This window comes from Homarus americanus, unplaced genomic scaffold (assembly GCF_018991925.1).
Source record: "Homarus americanus isolate GMGI-L3 unplaced genomic scaffold, GMGI_Hamer_2.0 scaffold36188, whole genome shotgun sequence".
NCBI lineage: Eukaryota > Metazoa > Arthropoda > Malacostraca > Decapoda > Nephropidae > Homarus > Homarus americanus.
In genome coordinates this window covers 1,482,497-1,495,720 of record NW_024718183.1, presented here as the reverse complement: position 1 = coordinate 1,495,720, position 13,224 = coordinate 1,482,497, and the positions used below count along the sequence as shown (strand labels likewise).

Here is a 13,224-nt window from a genome sequence, read left to right as displayed (position 1 = left end):
CCAAATCGAGCCATCAATGTATCAATTAATTTTAAATTTGAGATTTGAAATTAAATATTATAAGACAGCGGTTTAGTAGTGTTGTTAATGTGTGTGCTGTGTTAATGTGGCAGCACACTGGGCACTTTTCTCAAAACATGTTTAGTAAACACAGTCTGGCCAGCCAAACAAAGAAACATTTTGCATCACACTGGGATGTTTTGTTGGTGGATCTGCCCAATGCAACGAAAACAATAACAAAGTGTCTTGACAGGGTTCGCCATGGATCACGTTAATACAGTTGAGGCCTTGCAGGATTGTGCTATAGTTTTTCAATTGTTGAAGCAAGTGAAGCATCTGCAAAAGCTAAAAAAAAGACATGGGTGCTTCGTGAAGTTTCTTTAAAAGTGGTGGTGGCTGGCTGGTCATAGAAGACCCTGAATAATGATCTAATAATACAGTAATATCACTGTTAGCCAGAATCCCCCAAACCCAGATTTTCCTAGGGGCACATTTTCTAGAAAATTCCTAGAAAATTTTCCCGATTCCCGGAAAATTCAAGGGAAGGTTTTTGTTTATTGTTTTTTTCAGATTTGAGAGATGAAAATCAGGTGCATTTTCTGGAAATTTCGAGAAAATTTTCCAGCACCCAGAAAATTCCGGGAATGGGTGATATTTTTCCGGGTTCAAGAGATGATGTAATGGGAAATTTATGGAACTTCTAAGAACATTTTTCCGTTACCCAGAAAATTCAGGAAAATTTTTGGATGAGGGATTATTTTCAGCTTTAGGAGAGTCATCTTGTTACCCGGAAATCTCTCAATCCCAGAAGTGCTCTGCACCAATTACTCCAACTAACGGAGATATCACTGTACTAAAGAAGTTTTAAATTGATTAATAAACAGAAACATGTCACCGTTTATGTGTTATATTTTAAATTATTATTGTTTCATGATTTACTTAAATTTTTACTTGAAATTATATGAAGCTCATTTGAGCACTAATGTGGCCAGCAAAGATTCCCGCCTAACCATTGTCCATTTCTAGCAACAGCCGAAACCCTGCTGCTTGCTGGGCGTTCAGGCCAATGGCCAGCAAAACTGGCAATATTTTTGGAGGAAAGTGCCTAGTGTGCCGCCTCCTTAAGTGCCTTTTCATGTCACCCCACCTCCTGCCACGTCACCTCAGCCCTTGCCTATCAGATCATCTTGCAGTGTTACATTTACAATTTATTACTGTATTATTTACTTTATTATTACTGTATGTACAGTCGGGGTCAAAAGTCTTCAACACTTAACAGTATTTGGCATGAAAGTACCCGAAGATTTTAGGTATTAAGGAGAGTTTTATCACATTTTGTGGTTCAGGCATAATATGTGATGACAAGTAAGTGTTATTAGTATATCCCAATCATATATGTATAATTCAAAAGTAGACACCAGATATTGCTAAGTGTTCAAGACTTTTGACCCCGACTGTACGTTTAAAAATATAATTACATTTTCACAGTATTTTAAATACATTATTATGTTGCAAAAAACGAACAGAAAACGAACGAATAATCGAACACAAAAATTCAGAAAATGTTGAATAACGTCAAAATATTCTGAACTCTGTTAATTCAGATTTTTCGGTAATTCGAGTGACCCAGAGCCCCTATTTTTGTGTTTTTAGAATCATTAGTTTATAATTTAGTCACATTCTACATACTGTACTCGTACATATAGTATCCTGTGATGTTCATATGTTTCCATTCTAATTCAAACTACAGTACTGTGCTTTATATAATAGGGTATCTTATGCATAAAATTGTGGAGAGGAAGAAAATATTCTTTGAAAAAAAAAATATTATGAAAAGGTTGTTTATCTGCTGATTCAAATGTTTACTTCATTGATGTGAATATTCATAAGCTAAAAATAATGTCACTTTAGTTATCAGTGATATATATATGTACCATAGGTTCTACTATGCCCGTGTGACCCCTCGCCCTGGTGCCATGACCCCTCCTAACTACCACCCAGCACCTATGCCACGCCATGCCACCCTGGAGGAATGTGTCCTCAGTGGCAGCGAAGAATGTAACTTCCTCACTGGCCACCACTATGACCTGACCATCCCTTACTTCTGTGGCCACCATGAATACTGCAGGTCAGTCATCTTCAGCCTTTCAATTTTTTCCACACACAAAGAACACAATGAGATAATTTGTAATGACCGGTTATTTTTTTCTGTTACTATATATTCCCTATTTTGAGATTCACATTACTGATATATTTTCAGCTTATATGCACTTAGAAACCATACTTAATACCAGATAGAATAGGAACTATAAGGTTGGCAGATACTGTACAGTAGATGATTATGGCAGTTGATGCTAAGGCAGGGGACTGTAATCCTGCTTGTCAACGAGACTTCTCAATTTTTTTAAATTTTCCAGAGGAGAGCTATCAAACTGGGCTGGTAATTAGACACTTCACTTACCTGAAGATGTTAGAATGTCTTTAGCTGCTTAGTTTAAACTACAGAAGGGTAAGGGTTACTTAATAGAAGTTTATGAGCACCTCAAAGGGCGTCTCTCAGTCAAGTGTTCATATATATAGAGTTAGAAGATGGCCATTCCACTAGAGGCAACAGCTCAAGTTAAAGAAGCTTTTAGCATTAAAATTAAAACTGTCAGAGCTTACCTTTTTGGAAGAAGAGTTGTGAACTCTTTTAAATCACCTGCCAGAGAATTACCTATACATGTCCGGAAAAAGTTGGTAGAATATACAAACTGTAATAATATACAGTATACTTGTATAGTACTGTACTATACCGTGAAAATGTCAGTTATGCTTTTAGGTGTATGGATGCTCTGCCCATAATTGCACAGTACTGCAATGTTTTACTTGATTGTTTGACTTCACCATATCTGACAACACAATTCATGATTATAGCCATTGTATGGCAGACACTTCGTTATTCAAATTTGGTACTGTACTTGCTTATTTCGGATAGAAGGTTACCACAAGATAGTCGAATCAGTTGCTCTTCACTATGATTTAACACTAAGTAAATTAAAGACCACTTATTTAATCCTTCTTCTGAAAAGAGAGCTAAACAATGGTGCAGCTCTGAAACTTGCCAAGCAGAATGTGGAGGAGTGGTATCCAGTGGTGGGAGTCCTTGAGGATATTAATGCCACTCTGACTGTGCTCCAGCGCCACCTCCCTCAATATTTTGCAAATGTGGTTGACTTATACTACAATGAGTTATTAGGTAAGTTGCAGTTTATGTTATTGTAAACCTGTTGATATACACATTATACAGTATAAGAGAAAAGTGTTTAATATTCATTCATATACAGTATTCACTTTTTTTGTTCAATTCAAAATGCGACATCTAACTTTAGACATACGTATGTAAATGCCTAGCATTAACTCGCCAGGCAAACATACAGGCAATTAATACATCTAATAATTACTTAAATACTTAATATTAGGAGGACACATCGCTACCTGGCATTTAATTGCAATTCTCAAAACCCCCTCCCGCACTCCCCGTCACACTCATAGCTACCTTCATGATCTTCATCTTCTTGCCTAGTGAATCAGCTGTAAACACGCTCAAGGAAAGCCCCGTTAATCTGTGTTGTAATAGCTGAAATATTATGTGCCACGAGGATTTTATTTTTGGTATTTATACATCTTAGCACGGTGAGGAAATCGAGTGACTTCTAATTTGATTATGTCTCTCAGATATTGAGTTTGGGGCAATTTTTTACACTGTCTGGCCAAGAATGGCGACCATGGCTGGTCTTCTATCTCTAGGAAGGCAGTCGATCTTTAGTGACTTATTTCCTCTGCTTTCAAGTCACTTAGTGAATGGCGTTGTTTTACGCAGACTTGAACATATAATCAAAGACCTCACCAGCCAGGACTCGAACCCTAGACCAGGGAATGCTACCGACCATGCCACAAGGTCACTAAAAGCAATCCTAGACTTTGTTATATTTCACACAAAGTCTGTTCATTGAGCTGATGGCGCCGTGAACCTCCCAATGGGGATTGCCCGTGCCACTTATGTAGTGGGAGTGGCATATGTTCAAGTCCGCATGTTATATGGACTAAAAATTAGATATATATGGTACCTCGTGTTTCATACCAGCTGGATTCGGAAAAATGCTACTCCCACCACATAAGTGGCACGGGCTTTCCCCATTGGGAGGTTCACGGCGCCATCAGCTCGATGAACAGGCTTTGTGTGAAATATAACAAAGTCTAGGATTGCTTTTAGTGTCCTTGTGATATGGTCGGTAGCGTTCCCTGGTCTACTGCTTAAGGTCTAGGGTTCGAGTCCTGGCTCGTAAGGTCGTTGATTACATATATATATATATATATATATATATATATATATATATATATATATATATATATATATATATATATATATATAAATACATATAATTTTTTTCTTTGTCCCAATTATACACGTGCAAGTAATGAATACCATGATATACAGTATATTGCCATCCCTTTCCTTCTTCTCATGTTCGTTCACGAAACTTTTCGGCCTTCCGCCCTGGGTTTTCTGATTACTCTCAGCATGCAGGCCAGAGTTAGTCTTCATAGCTCTATTTTATTAATGTCCTCAGTAGTTGATTCAGCCTATCCAGGCGAACTTTACCGAGGCTGCTAGTCTGAGTATCCTCCCGGACTGGTTTTTAGAAAAAACAAGTGATCATGGGCACTTCGTGCCCGGAGGCGAGTCCTGTGGTACAGTTTACCGAGGCGTGAAAGTTCGAACGCTCGTGCTTGGCTAGCGCGCAACCACCGTCCAGCTGAGAGCGACATCGTTTTCCAGATGGTTGTGGTTGTTATAATCATGGTCGTGGTTGTTATAATCATGGTCATGGTTGTTATAATCATGGTCGTGGTTGTTATAATCATGTTCGTGGCTGTTATAATCAAAGTCGTGGTTGTTATAATCATAGTCGTGGTTGTTATAATAATGGTCGTGGTTGTTATAACCATGGTCATGGTTGTTATAATCATGGTCGTGGTTGTTATAATCATGGTCGTGGTTGATATAATCATGGTCGTGGTTGTTATAATCATAGTTGTGGTTATGATCATAGTCGTGGTGGTTATAATCATGGTCGCGAGTGGTATAATCATGGTCGTGGTTGTTATAATCATGGTCGTGGTTGTTACAATCATGGTCGTGGTTATTATAATCATAGTCGTGGTTATGATCATAGTCGTGGTTGTTATAATCATAGTCGTGGTTGTAATAATCATGGTCATGAGGGTTATAATCGGCGGTCGTGGTTGTTATAATAATGGTCGTGGTTGTTATATTCATGGTCGTGCTTGTTATTTTCATGGTCGTGCTTGTTATAATCATGGTCGAGGTTGTTATAATCATGGTGGGGCGTTATAATCATGGTCGAGGTTGTTATAATCATGGTCGTGGTTGTTATAATCACGGTCGGTTGTTATAATCATATTCGTGGTTGTTATAACGGCTGTCGTGGTTGTTATAATCATGGTGGGGGCTGTTATAATCATAGTCGTGGTTGTTATAATCATAGTCGTGGTTGTTATAATCATGGTCGTGATTGTTATAATCATGGTCGTGGTTGTTATAATCATAGTCGTGGTTATGATCATAGTCGTGGTTATGATCATAGTCGTGGTTATGATCCTAGTCGTGGTTGTTATAATCATGGTCATGAGTGTTATAATCATGGTCGTGGTTGTCATAATCATGGTCGTGATTGTTATATTCATGGTCGTGCTTGTTATTTTCATGGTCGTGCTTGTTATAATCATGGTCGTGGTTGTTGTAATCATGATCGTGGTTGTTATAATCATGGTCGTGGTTGTTATATTCATGGTCGTGGTTGTTATAATCATGGTCGTGGTTGTTATAATCATAGTCGTGGTTGTTATAATCATGGTCGTGGGTGTTAGAATCATATTCGTGGTTGTTATAATCATGGTCGTGGTTGTTATAATCATGGTCGTGGTTGTTATAATCATATTCGTGGTTGTTATAATCATAATCGTGGTTGTTATAATCATGGCCGTGGTTTTTATAATCATGGTGGTGGTTTTTATAATCATTGTGATGGTTGTTATAATCATAGTCGTGGTTGTTATAATCATGGTCGTGGGTGTTATAATCATATTCGTGGTTGTTATAATCATGGTCGTGGTTGTTATAATCATGATCGTGGTTGTTATAATCATGGTCGCGAGTGTTATAATCATGGTCGTGGTTGTTATAATCATGGTCGTGGTTGTTATAATCATGGTCGTGGTTGTTATATTCATGGTCGTGCTTGTTATTTTCATGGTCGTGCTTGTTATAATCATGGTCGTGGTTGTTATAATCATGGTCGTGGTTGTTATAATCATGGTCGTGGGTGTTATAATCATATTTGTGGTTGATATAATTATGGTCGTGGTTGTTATAATCATGGCCGTGGTTTTTATAATCATGGTGGTGGTTTTTATAATCATGGTGATGGTTGTTATAATCATAGTCGTGGTTGTTATAATCATGGTCGTGGGTGTTATAATCATATTCGTGGTTGTTATAATCATGGTCGTGGTTGTTATAATCATGGCCGTGGTTTTTATAATCATGGTGGTGGTTGTTATAATCATAGTCGTGGTTGTTATAATCATGGTCGTGGTTGTTATAATCATAGTCGTGGTTGTTATAATCATGGTCGTGGTTGTTATAATCTTGGTCGTGAGTATTATAATCATGGTCGTGGTTGTTATAATCATATTCGTGGTTGTTATAATCATATTCGTGGTTGTTATATTCATGGTCGTGGTTGTTATAATCATAGTCTTGCTTGTTATAATCTTGGTCGAGGTTGTTATAATCATAGTCGTGGTTATGATCTTAGTCGTGGTTGTTATAATCATAGTCGTGGACGTTATAATCATGGTTGTGGTTGTTATAATCATGGTCGTGGTTGGTATAATCATGGTCGTGGTTGTTATAATCATGGTCGTGTTTGTTATAATCATGGTCCTGGTTGTTATAATCATGGTCGTGGTTGTTATAATCATAGTTTTGGTTATGATCATAGTCGTGGTGGTTATAATCATAGTCGTGGTTGTTATAATCATAGTCGTGGTTGTTATAATCATGGTCGTGAGTGTTATAATCATGGTCGTGGTTGTTATAATCATGGTCATGGTTGTTATAATCATGGCCATGGTTGTTATAATCATGGTCGTGGTTGTTATAATCATGGTCGTGGTTGTTATAATCATGGTCGTGGTTGTTACAATCATGGTCGTGGTTATTATAATCATAGTCGTCGTTATGATCATAGTCGTGGTTGTTATGATCATAGTCGTGGTTGTTATAATCATGGTCATGAGTGTTATAATCAAGGTCGTGATTGTTATAATCATGGTCGTGATTGTTATATTCATGGTCGTGCTTGTTATTTTCATGGTCGTGCTTGTTATAATCATGGTCGTGGTTGTTATAATCATGATCGTGGTTGTTATAATCATGGTCGTGGTTGTTATAATCATGGTCGTGGTTGTTATAATCATGGTCGTGGTTGTTATAATCATAGTCGTGGTTGTTATAATCATGGTCGTGGGTGTTAGAATCATATTCGTGGTTGTTATAATCATGGTCGTGGTTGTTATAATCATGGTCGTGGTTGTTATAATCATATTCGTGGTTGTTATAATCGCCAATTAAGTAGTTGTTATAATGTAATTCATTAGTTATTTATAATCATGAATTAAGTGGTTATTTATAATCTATATTTGTGGTTGTTATAATCATGGTACGTGGTTATTTATAATCCATAGTCGTGGTTGGTATAATCATGGTCATTAGTTGTATAAAACATGGTCGTAGTTGTTATAATCTCATGGTCATAGTTTGTTATAATCATGGTCGTGGTTGTTATAAACATGGTCGTAGTTCTTATAATCATAATCATTAGTTGTTATAATCTGTGGCCATAGTTTTTATAATCATGGTGGTGGTTTTATAATCATTGTGATGGTTGTTATAATCATAGTCGTGGTTGTTATAATCATGGTCGTGGTTGTTATAATCATATTCGTGGTTATTTATAATCATGGCCGTGGTTGTTATCTAATGGCCGTGGTTTTTATAATCATGGTGGTGGTTATTTATAATCATAGTCGTGGTTGTTATAATCATGGTCGGGTGGTTGTTATAATCATAGTCGTGGTTGTTATAATCATGGTCGTGGTTGTTATAATCATATTCGTGGTTGTTATAATCATAGTCGTGGTTGTTATAATCATATTCGAGGTTGCTATAATCATAGTCGTAGTTCGATCATAGTCGTGGTTGCTATAATCATGGTCGTGGTTGTTATAATCTTGGTCGTGAGTGTTATAATCATGGTCGTGGTTGTTATAATCATGGTCGTGGTTGGTATAATCATGGTCGTGGTTGTTATAATCATGGTCGTGTTTGTTATAATCATGGTCCTGGTTGTTATAATCATGGTCGTGGTTTATATAATCATATTCGTGGTGTTATAATTATGGTTGTTTGTTATAATCATAGTCATGTAGTTTATAATCATGGTCGTGGTTGTTATAATCATGGTCGTGGTTGTTATAATCATAGTCATGGTTGTTATAATCATGGTCGTGGTTGTTGTAATCATGGTCGTGGTTGTTATAATCATAGTCGTGGTTGTTATAACCATGGTCATGGTTGTTATAATCATGGTCGTGGTTGTTATAATCAGGTCGTGGTTGTTATAATCATGGTCGTGATTGTTATAATCATAGTCGTGGTTATGATCATAGTCGTGGTTGTTATAATCCTAGTCGTGGTTATAATCATGGTCGTGGTTGTTATAATCATGGTCATGAGTGCTATAATCATGGTCGTGGTTGTTATAACATGGTCGTGGTTCTTATATTCATGGTCGTGGTTGTTGTAATCATGGTCGTGAGTGTTATAATCATGGTCGTGGTTTATTTACATGGTCGTGGTTGTTATAGTCATATTCGTGGTTGTTATAATCATGGTCGTGGTTGTTATAATCATGGTCATGGTTGTTATAATCATGGTCGGTTGTTATAATCATGGTCGTGGTTGTTATAATCATGGTCGTGGTTGTTATAATCATGGTCATGGTTGTTATAATCATGGTCGTGGTTGTTATAATTATGGTCGTGGTTGTTATAATCATGGTCATGGTTGTTATAATCATAGTCGTGGTTATGATCATAGTCATGGTTGTTATAATCATGGTCGTGGTTGTTATAATCATGGTCGTGGTTGCTATCATGTCAGTGTTTATGATCATAGTCGTGGTTGTTATAATCATAGTCGACTATTAGTCGTGGTTGTTATAATCATGGTCGTGGTTGTTATAATCATGGTCATGGTTGTTATAATCATGGTCATGGTTGTTATAATCATGGTCGTGGTTGTTATAATCATGGTCGTGGTTGTTATAATCATGGTCATGGTTGTTATAATCATGGTCATGGTTGTTATAATCATGGTCGTGGTTGTTATAATCATGGTCGTGAGTGTTATAATCATGGTCGTGGTTGTTATAATCATATTCGTGGTTGTTATAATTTTGGTCAATGGTTGTTATAATCATGGTCGTGGTTGTTATAATCATGGTCGTGGTTGTTATAATCATAGTCGTGGTTATGATCATAGTCGTGTTGTGCATGGTCGTGGGTGTTATAATCATGGTCGTGGTTGTTAAAATCATAGTCGTGGTTATGATCATAGTCGTGGTTGTTATAATCATAGTCGTGGTTGTTATAATAATAGTCGTGGTTATGATCATAGTCGTGGTTGTTATAATCATGGTCGTGATTGTTATAATCATAGTCGTAGTTGTTATGATCATAGTCGTGGTTGTTATAATCATGGTCGTGATTGTTATAATCATAGTCGTGGTTGTTATAATCCTAGTCGTGGTTGTTATAATCATGGTCATTTAGTGTTATAATCATGGTCGAGGTTGTTATAATCATGGTCGTGGTTGTTATAATCATGGTCGTGGTTGTTATCATCATATTCGTGGTTGTTATACTCATGGTCGTGATTGTTATAATCATAGTCGTGGTTATGATCATAGTTGTGGTTGTTATAATCCTAGTCGTGGTTGTTATAATCATGGTCATTTAGTGTTATAATCATGGTCGTGGTTGTTATAATCATGGTCATGAGTGTTATAATCATGTCTATGTTGTTATAATCATGGTCGTGGTTGTTATATTCATGGTCGTGCTTGTTATAATCATGGTCGTGGTTGTTATTTTCATGGTCGTGCCTGTTATAATCATGGTCGTGATTGTTATAATCATAGTCGTTGTTATGATCATAGTTGTGGTTGTTATAATCCTAATGGTTGTTATATTCATGGTCATGAGTGTTATAATCATGTCGATGTTGTTATAATCATGGTCGTGGTTGTTATATTCATGGTCGTGCTTGTTATAATCATGGTCGTGGTTGTTATAATCGTCGTGTTGTTATTTTCATGGTCGTGCCTGTTATAATCATGGTCGTGGTTGTTTAATCATGGTCGTGGTTTTTATAATCATGGTCGTGGTTGTTATAATCATATTCGTGGTTGTTATAATCATGGTCGTGGTTGTTATAATCATAGTCGTGGTTGTTATAATCATCGTCGTGGTTGTTATAATCATAGTCGTGGTTATGATCATAGTCGTGGTTTGTCATAATTATGGTCGTGGTTGTTATTATCATGGTCGAGGTTGTTATAATCATGGTCGTGGTGGTTATGATCATAGTTGTGGTTGTTATAATCATGTCGTTGTTGTTATAATCATGGTCGTGCTTGTTATAATCATAGTCGTGGTTGTTATAATCATGGTCGTGGTTCTTAAAATAATAGTTGTGGTTGTTATAATCATAGTCGTGGTTGTTATAATAATGGTCATGGTTGTTATAATCTTGGTCGTGGTTGTTATATTCATGGTCGTGGTTGTTATAATCATAGTCGTGGTTGCTTTAATCATGGTCGTGGTTGTTATAATCTTGGTCGTGGTTGTTATATTCATGGTCGTGGTTGTTATAATCATAGTCGTGGTTGCTTTAATCATGGTCGTGGTTGTTATAATCATGGTACTGGTTGTTATAATCATGGTCGTGGTTGTTATAATCATGGTACTGGTTGTTATAATCATGGTCGTGGTTGTTAGAATCATGGTCGTGGTTGGTATAATCATGGTCGTGGTTGTTATAATCATGGTCGTGGTTGTTATAATCATGGTCCTGGTTGTTATAATCATGGTCGTGGTTGTTATAATCATGGTCGTGGTTGTTAGAATCATGGTCGTGGTTGGTATAATCATGGTCGTGGTTGTTATAATCATGGTCGTGGTTATTAGGTACTGTAAGTATCTAGTATACTATAGGAAGGAATAGAATAAAGGTTAATGTAGTATCTTGCGTTATTTAATGGGAGAATGACAAGCACATGGTGGGTCTGGCTGGGCGTCTATTCTCTGCTCTTGGTTACAACGTGCCTAACACATTTCGTGTTTACACAAGCTAAACACTTTCTGACTTTGGTAAGAAGTAACATAATATATAATATATATATTCAATAAAGGCAGCATATAAACATACATATATATAACACTATTTCTCCCTTTCAAAAGAGAGCATGGCTGCTACAAATCCTAAATAAACAAAACTTACAGAATTACATATGGCAGGCAAGAAGAGAATAGAACACAACAAATATAACTTCCTAACTAAACAGTTTTGAAAGGCCTGTTCACAATTCAGATAATTAGAGGTCTAATTTAATTACAGGTCTCCTAACTCTATTTGATCTTCTAGGACTATTCCCTCCATCAAGTTTTACAGGGGTTTCACTTGCACTCTGTGCATTATCAGTGACAGACATATCATCACTACAGTCAGTTGACACAGTGAGTGGATGCTGGGAAACATCATCTTTGACATCATCATCATCATGATCAACTAAACTTGTTTCAAGTTTATCATCATGTCCTGGTGCTACATTTATCTCGTCATGTGCCTGAATGATGTGATCCACATGAACATATCTCAGAGTTACCACATTTCACTAAATATGTCCTAGATCCACATACCTTGTCAATGACACCAGTTATCCACTTTGCATGTACAGTACCATAACCTTTAGCCATGTTCCTAACTCTCACCCTATCATTTACCTTGAACACTCTTTCACTGGAACTCTTATCATGATACATTTTTTGTTGAGCTTGTTTCCTCTCTACAACTTCAAACAGACTTGGCTTAACTAAACTTAATCTTGTTCTCAACTGTCTCTTCACCATTAACTCTGCAGGAGTACATCCTGTCACACTATGTGGCGTGGTTCTGTATCTGAGTAAGAAAATTGCTAGTCTGTTTTTCATTGATTTTCCTACAGTTCCTTGAATTACCTGCTTGGAAAGTGCTTCCTTTACAATTCTAACTGATCTCTCTGCTGCACCATTAGAGGCAGGATGATAGGGTGGGGTCAGTACATGCTTTACACCGTTGAATCTCATGAAGTTTTTAACTCTGATGATTGGAATGGAGGACCATTGTCAGAAACTGCCTCTTCTGGTATTCCATTTTCGGCAAATATTAATCTTAATTCATCAATGGTGCTACCAGCATTAGTACTGTACATGTGCTTAACATCAATCCACTTTGAATGACTATCAATTAATACAAGAAATTTGTCTGTTCCCTTATCACAGAAGTCAATGTGTACTCTTTGGAAGGGGCGGGTAGGCCATTTCCAGGTTTTCAAAGGTGTGCTGGGTGGCATACTCCTAACATTCTGACAAACAGAGCACTCACGTACCATCATTTCTATTTCACCATCCAGTTTAGGCCACCACACAAAACTTCTGGCCAGTGCTTTCATAGCACATATACCTGGATGTTCAAAATGCAGTTCATTCAAAATTTGCCCTCTAAAACACTGTGGAATTAACACTCTCATACCCCACAACACACATCCCTGTTCTACTGATAATTGACATCTCCTTAAATGATACGGTTGAAAATCTAAGGATGGACAAATCTCTGGCCATCCATTTAGTGTAACTCCAGGACTCTTCCTAATACAACATCTTTCCTAGTTTCATGAGCAATCATTCCGGAGATGACTGGAAAATCTTCTGCTATCATGGTTACAGCATAAACCTTAGGCTCTACTCCATCATTTGATCCACTACATGGCAACC

At 37.0% G+C, this 13,224-nt stretch overlaps 1 protein-coding gene across 2 annotated transcripts in view; it reads left to right on the top strand.

The window, feature by feature from the left end:
- Positions 1-13,224, top strand: part of LOC121859240 (uronyl 2-sulfotransferase-like) — a gene marked incomplete at its 5' end in the record, with an annotated part of 50,527 nt that overhangs the window by 19,724 nt on the left and 17,579 nt on the right. For both annotated transcript variants that reach the window (XM_042355978.1, XM_042355977.1), the window contains 2 exon segments: positions 1,940-2,128; positions 3,072-3,238. In XM_042355978.1, the coding sequence (XP_042211912.1) occupies positions 1,940-2,128; positions 3,072-3,238 (356 nt within the window).